The sequence below is a fragment of the Gadus morhua genome, chromosome 14, assembly GCF_902167405.1.
Source record: "Gadus morhua chromosome 14, gadMor3.0, whole genome shotgun sequence".
Lineage (NCBI taxonomy): Eukaryota > Metazoa > Chordata > Actinopteri > Gadiformes > Gadidae > Gadus > Gadus morhua.
Window position 1 is genome coordinate 26,802,213 of NC_044061.1, and position 7,701 is coordinate 26,809,913.

General features: G+C 48.9%; 1 protein-coding gene across 1 annotated transcript in view; it reads right to left on the reverse strand.

Moving 5' to 3' along the window:
* Positions 1 to 3,213: 3,213 nt before the first annotated feature.
* The window catches only part of LOC115558945 (collagen and calcium-binding EGF domain-containing protein 1), a 33,083-nt gene continuing 28,595 nt past the window's right edge, over positions 3,214 to 7,701 (reverse strand). Inside the window, exons 8-11 of the mRNA XM_030377494.1 lie at positions 6,990 to 7,129; positions 5,852 to 5,887; positions 5,377 to 5,412; positions 3,214 to 4,496 (exon numbers count right to left, since the gene is read on the reverse strand). Coding sequence (XP_030233354.1) covers positions 4,308 to 4,496; positions 5,377 to 5,412; positions 5,852 to 5,887; positions 6,990 to 7,129 — 401 coding nt within the window. The 3' untranslated portion in view covers positions 3,214 to 4,307. The remainder of the gene's footprint in view (positions 4,497 to 5,376; positions 5,413 to 5,851; positions 5,888 to 6,989; positions 7,130 to 7,701) is intronic.

A 7,701-nucleotide genomic window follows, 5' to 3' on the forward strand; every position in this document is an offset into this window, starting at 1 on the left:
AAGGGTAGTAGAGTTTTTCAGGAAGAGCAAATAAATATGAAAATAACAAAAGGATCAGGGCTGTTTCCTTTGTGAGATACTGAGTCTCTCCTTCCATTGTTACCATCTGCCCTTTGACTGATTCACACACACAGACACAAGCAGGCACGCACGCATGCATACACATACACCCTCAAAAAAAACTTGCACACACACACACACACCCTCAAACACACACACACACACACACACACACACACACACCCACCCTCAAACACACACACACACACCCTCACACACTGCCTTCGAAGAATTTAGATCTCAGTAGCAGTTTATTCTTGACGTGAGCACACTGATCCGGGACAGAGATAGAGCATCTCATAGTCACTCTGGTCAGACACTCGCTCACTCTAACATTCTCCATCGCTTCCGCTCTCGCTCTCTCTTTGCTGCTCACACACACACACCCACACACACACATACACACACACACACACACACACACATCCATACTCATACACACCCACACTCCTACTTCAACGCCAACGCCCACACACACAGACACACACCTACACACACCTTCACCCAGACCGAAACCAACGCACACATGCATTCTCACACGCAAACAAACACACACATTCTCACACAAACTCATGCACGTACGTACACACACTCCTGCCGCTGAAGTGTATTTATTAAGGATGACCATGTCGTCTCAGCGAGGAAATTGCTGTCCTATAGGAAACATCTGGCCCAGACCCCCTCTCCTCGAGTCTGCTCTATGGTCAGGCTGGCCCAGATGCCATCACATAGCTGCAGTGGATGGTGAGAGGCATGACAGCCATGTGACCTGAGACAGTGATATGACCTGAGACACTGATGACCCCGACTGGCTCTCAAACAATGCGGTATGTCGCCTTGCCTTCTCAGTGACCATGACCACAAGTCGTTCTGACTTTGGGGAATAAACAAGGTCTTTGTGTGTTAAGTGCTTGTGTTGTAGAGTTAACATGTATTTGCTTACTTCTCTCTCTCGTTGATATACGTTTTGGTTTGCTTTTGTGTATTTAGGAAATTGAGGAGGCGGCAATTTAGCAGAGATAAACCTGCATTGCACGTGGTTGACTTCTCCAACACACATCTCCAAAGGTGTTTATTTGATCATTAAACAATTCTCAACTTGCGCTTTCAAAGATTGTCTGTGATAGGTTCCAAACCTCCCTACTTTAACATAAAGGAGACCTCTCTCTGGCGCCCCTACAGGCATGACGGTGTACGGCACTCACTGCGCCGTGCACTCTGTTGACCTCTCTCTGCTGCCACCTATCTCTCCCCGGGGGAATTTCCAGTTGCATGTCAAGTGGTGAAGGAAGTGAGATAATCTCTTTCAACGTCTCGCGTTTCGCTCACCGACATACTTCTTAAATTGTATCATGTTGTTTTTCCTGATTCTTGTTGCCAGGCGACGTCTGTACTTTCAGAGTTGGCTGCACGGCAGGGGGCGGGGCTTCTGGATGAGAAGCCTGTCAAACACACACACATGCACACACACGCACACATACACACAGACATTTGACACATACAGGGACAAGCACACACACACACACACACACACACACACACACACACACACACACACACACACACACACACACATGCACGGACAAACACACATAGGCCTACATAACTACACACACACACACACACACACACACACACACACACACACACACACACACACACACACACACACACACACACACACATGCAGCACGCAAACAATAACAAAAATACACACACTCACCAACAAATTCACCTGTCAATCCACGCAATCAACAGCTAGGCTACAAATAAGCACACACACTTTTTTTCAAAATATTTGAATACCTGACACACAGGCTATGTATCTATCCACACATAGCCTATATTTAATGTTGGCTGGATTGTTTTTTGCGAATCCTACCACTAATCACTCGTTGTTTATCATCAAAGTATTGTAACGATGGTTTGTAAATCTGCCACTGAGCAATCTGAGCGTATCTGCTGTTATTTTTTATCCCAACACATTCAGATCATAAAAGGTAAACGGTGGTGGAACTGCCACACATCCAGAGGCGCTGCATCCCATTAGGCATACCAGGCAATTGCCCTGGGCCCCGCAATTGCTTGGGGCCCAGGGCCACTACTAGGGGGCCCCGTAGAGCCAAAAAAAAAAAAAAAAAAAAAAATCGCTCCATACCCCCCCCCCCCCCCCCCCGTCAACAATCCTCTGCCTAGGGCCCCCACACTCCCTAGAATCGCCCCTGCACACATCACGCCATGACCCGCCGCTGAGGAGCTGAGACGCAGCGGGCCGGCCTGGTACTGCCAGCCCTCCGTCTTCCCCCGAGGGGGTCTCCTTACGGGGCTGCCAGCCCTGACAGGCCACGTCAGACGGCCCTCGGGTTCAGTAATCACCCCCACGGCTCTGGCTCTGACCCCCGACCCCTCGGAGACACACCTCTCCCGGCTCATAATTGCGCTCAGCCACGCAACGAAGGAGCAGTTGTCAGGGGGATGGTAAGGAGCGGCGTGCTTTATCACATGTGACTCCGGTGATTTATATCCTTTTAACCCCCCCCCCCACACACACACGCACACGTACATGCTCACACGCAAACGCCACACCCCCCCCATCTCTCCCCCACCCTGAAAGCTTTTGAACTCTTTCCCTGAATCCCACAGTGCTGTTCTATCAGTTTAGTTGTTGTTTTCACAGCCCTGAGATCAGCCTGCCTTCCTCAAATCAGTATGTATGAGTGATATATATTTATCAAACGTATTTATCATATAGGCCTACGTATGATATATTTTTATAAACGAGTCCAGATAGAAGTGTAGAGATCAGTTTTTGACGAGTAAGTGAGCCCTAAGGAATCTGGTGTCACATGATAGAGATACCTGCATCTAACAGGTATGTATGTATATACCTTATATCTCACTCTCTCCACTTTGAGTTCACCCTGTCATTTATCCTTCCCTCGTTGATGTACTGCTGAGGAATCGAGGACTTGGATTTCAAAGACACTTCAATTGATGTTTTCATGTTTTTCTGTTCATTTGAAGCTTGGCCTGTCTATCTCCTTGGGTTCCAGAGGTAATCCGACACCCGTTCTGACTGATGTGTTTAAACTTTTGGTTCCACACATCTTTCCTCAATCAGAACCTCGGGTCCCAACAGGAGGAGACACGATGTTTCCGAAAATGTAAAGTTTATATTATCATTTTGGTACAAAAAATATATTTTCACAGATAAATCACAGGTTGAAAGAAGAACAAATGACCTCAATAACAAAATATAGTACACTTGAACTTTCTATATAATATTGTACAATATCAAAAACATGGCGGTCAGCGTCTGTAAAGAGGGTCCAGGGTTCGGTTTGTAAGGTCCCCAGGGCTCTGGGGGGGCTGGGTGGGGAGGAGGAGGTTGGCATGGAAACCAAAGCTTTGACAGAGTCCGAGTCCCAGGGATGGGTTCCCCCAGGGCCGGCGCTCGGCATAGGCGACCCAGGCGATCGCCTAGGGTGGCAAATGTGTTGGGGGCGCCACCTTAATTAATTAATAAAAATATACGAAAAAAGCGAAATGAAACCAACATGTTCCCAAACGGAACGGAGAAGGGAGGGGGCACGGGATTAATTGTTAGGGCACTGCAATTTAATGTTGAGTCGCCTAGGGCACCGAAATGGTCAGCGCTGGCCCTGGGTTCCCCAGAAAGACCCCGAGGTCCCTCACAGTCAGACCCCCTTCCTCAGCCGGCAGTGGGGCAGAGATGCTGACGATAGCGGCTCTGTGTGAAGCCGCTCTGCTCCCAGAGGCTACGGCGAGCTGCGCGGCTAGCTCCTCTTCCTCCTCCTCCTCGTCATCCTGCTCCTCCTCCTCCTCGTCTTCCTCCTGGCTCACGCTCTCCGCAGCCGTCATGACAGGCTCCAGGAGACGAGACAGCGAGGCTAGACGGGGTCAGGGTCGCATTGGGGTCACCACGTGTTTACACCATCTCCCCTGGACGTCTGGTGCCCCTCATCGCACTCCTCTCTCTATCTTCACCTCTCCCCATCCATCGTGGTCGCGTCCTCCACTTCCTCTTCCACTTCCTCCTCCACTTCCTGCTCCACTACCTCCTCCACTACCTGCTGTGAGGTTCAACCATTATCCACTATTGTTATTATTATTAATAATATTATTATTTAGGGTCTCCATCGTTGCTCTGAGCAGCCCGTTTTAAGTTCGGTTGGAGTGACAGGTGCCAGACGGGAGGGGAGGGGGGGCGGGGCTTCACGCGGGGGTCAGCTGCGCAGCACAAGGTCGTCCTGTCCCGAGCCCCAGTCGGGTTGGTCCGCCTCCCCGCTGGAGAGGGGCGGGCCGTCCAGGGACAGGCCCCGCCTCCCCCCGAAGACCTGCTCCTGCAGCTCAATGATGTCGTTACGGATGTCGGCCATCATCAGCAACAGGAAGTCAAAGGAGCCGGGCGAGCCCTGGAGAGAGAGAGAGATAGAGAGAGATAGAGAGAGAGAGAGAGAGAGAGAGAGAGAGAGAGAGAGAGAGAGAGAGAGAGAGAGAGAGAGAGAGAGAGAGAGAGAGTGAAAGAGAGTGAGAGAGAGTGAGAGAGAGAGCGAGAGAGAGAGAGAGAGAGAGAGAGAGAGAGAGAGAGAGAGAGAGAGAGAGAGAGAGAGAGAGAGAGAGAGGGAGGGAGAGAGAGAGAAAGAGAGAGAGAGAGAGAGAGATTGAGCGACGGAGAGTGAGAGAGAGAGAAAAGAGAGAGGGGGGAGGGGGGGAGATAGAGCGAGAGAGGGACATAGGGAGAGAGAGAGAGAGAGAGAGAGAGAGAGAGAGAGAGAGAGAGAACGAGAGAGAGAGAGTGGGTGAGTGAGAGAGAGAGAGAGAGATTGAGCGAAGGAGAGTGAGAGAGAGGGGGGGGGGGAGGGGGGAGAGAGAGAGAGAGAGAGAGAGGGGGGAGAGAGAGAGAGAGACGGGGAGGGAGGGAGGGGGAGAGAGAGAGGGGGGGAGAGGGGGAGAGAAAGACAGGGAGAGAGAGAGAAGCAGAGAGAGAGAGAGAGTGAGACAGAGGGTGAGGGAGAGAGAGAGAGAGAAAGAGGGGGAGAGAGAGAGAGAGAGAGAGAGAGGGGGAGGGCGGGAGGGGGGAGAGAGGGGGAGAGAAAGACAGAAAGAGAGAGAGAGTGAGCAATAAAGATACAGAGAGAGGGAGAGAGAGAGAATCTTAACATACACACATAAGTTCATGTTGTCCTCTAAACACTTTCCTTAAGGTATGCTAGGTTTATGATTGTGTTTGTGTTTCCATTCCTAACTACACGTCAACATGTTCCTGTTGACAGCTGAGATGTTCAGACTCACAGGCGGACCTCTGGGGCCAGGTGCTCCTCTCTCGCCCTGGGGGGGGTGGGGGGGGGGGGAACACACACATAACGGGACGTCAGTCACAGGTACACCCAGGTGTGATCAGAGCCCTCAGCTAACACTGGACACGCAAGGGCTTCACAGGGGCCCTCAGACATCTCAGACTGCCCCTGAAAGAGGGCCCCAAACTCAAACATGGAACAGGAGAACGTGTAGGGACACAGAGTACGGTTATTGTAGGATCTTTGATTCATTTGATTTCATGAAATAACAAATGAATGTAAGATTATATAATATATTATAGCTTTACAATTGCATTGCCTCTCTGTTTTTGGATTCATATGTTAGCTATCAGTTATGGCTTTAACGCCTAATGCAACACACAGTAAAACATCACATGAAGATAAGCAGAAATGGAATCCAGGTTTATTTAATGAAGAGACATTAAACACGTAGATGAAGGAACGCCCACCTTCAGTCCGCTGTTCCCTGGAGCGCCGGGAGATCCCTGGGGATGGAGAGGAAACACATCAATGACACCTTCTTTCTGGAGCGCTGAAAAGAACTTCTTCAGCTCTGTCTAACTTCTGTCTTCAATTACCGCCACGTGTTAAATATGGACATCATATGTGAAATGAAGCAGATGTCTAATGCATAATGAAGCCTCACGTAGGTTTAGGCACAGGACAAGAGTCTATTAACTCATTATTATGAAAGTAATCCACTGAGTTTAAATCATTTCTACACGAAGACCTGAACGCCTACACCGAAGCCGTCACTAGGGGGCAGTGTAGCTAAGTCTCCGCTCTGTGAGACTCGGGTTTCCCGTCACGCAGCTCTCAGCAGAAGAAGCATGTTTCAGCATTAGCAGTGACATCATAAGACACCAACCTTTAGAGTTGCAGCCCAAAGAAGACGTGACTTGAAATTGTTCTTAGAAGAACCAGAGAAAAGCTTTCATAATTATTATCACTGATCCTTTTTAGGGAAGATGTTCATGCATGGCAAATCAGACATGACATCAAGTCTGGAACGAGTCATACTTCCTCATATCCTCTGATTGTAGATTATGGTATTATGGTAACTATATGTTTTATGACCGGTAAATGCCCCTCTTTTTGTGACTTTATCTGTATGTGAAAGTGGCTTTGTACCCATGAAAGACATTTATACAATATTTAGTGGAACTTAAAATGTAATTTGAATACAATCCAATCAGTTAACAGGTTTCACTGCCTGACGTATGTAAGCCCTGAAAAACCAATAGGTTTCTAGAACCCGTCGGCCTCTAGAACCAGTAGGTCTCAGAACCAGTAGGTCTCTAGAACCAGTAGGTCTCTAGAACCTTTTCGGTCTCTAGAACCTAGTCGGTCTCTAGAACCAGTAGGTCCCAGGACCAGTAGATCTCTAGAACCTAGACAGTCCCCAGAACCAGTAGGTCCCAGGACCAGTAGATCTCTAAAACCAGTAGGTCTCAGGACCAGTAGGTCTCAGAACCAGTAGGGTCTCTAGAACCAGCAGGTCTATGAACCAGTAGCTCTCTAGGACCAGTCTGTCTCCAGGTCCAGACGTTCCAGACCCCTGGACGACGGTCTGGACAGACATCTTACCACGGGACCCCTGCGACCCCTCTTGACGTGGTTCAGGTCGGGCTTCGGACCCATCGGACCCATCTGGCCCCCGGGGCCCTGGGCTCCCATCGGCCCCCGGCCCCCCGGCTCCCCCCTCTGACCGGGCTCCCCGGGGTGTCCTGGGGGATTCAGATTGGTGTCACATCAGTGACACTGACAATATCGAAGAACACTACCAGTACCTGACAGACAGTGGTCATCTCTTCATCCATTACACTGTTAACATGATGCACTAGAATACTAGTGCTGTATATTTATTACTACTTTGTTATTTACTTTTAAATCACGTTGTATCTTTTATATATTTTTCTTAATTTGCAGCTTTTCATTTCACTATCAATCAGTGGCAGAGAAAAGTTGTACTGGCCAGACACACACTTGTAGCACCATGGCAGGAAACAGCTGGGGTTTAATAGACTCTGAGAGGGATCAATATGTTAGCAGTTAGCTCCTTAAAGGATAAACAGTTGGGGTTGAATAGTCTCTCAGCGGGATCCATAAGTTAGTGGTTAGCTACTTCAAGGATAAACAGCTTGCGTTGAATAGTCTCTCACTGGGATCAATAAATGAAAGGTTAGCTCCTTAAAGGTCCATGACATGCTATTTTATGTATTCTTTAATATAGGTATTAGTGGGCATTTAACACAGTATTCAAAGACGTTCCCGAAATTCAGCCGTGGTGCAGAGTTAC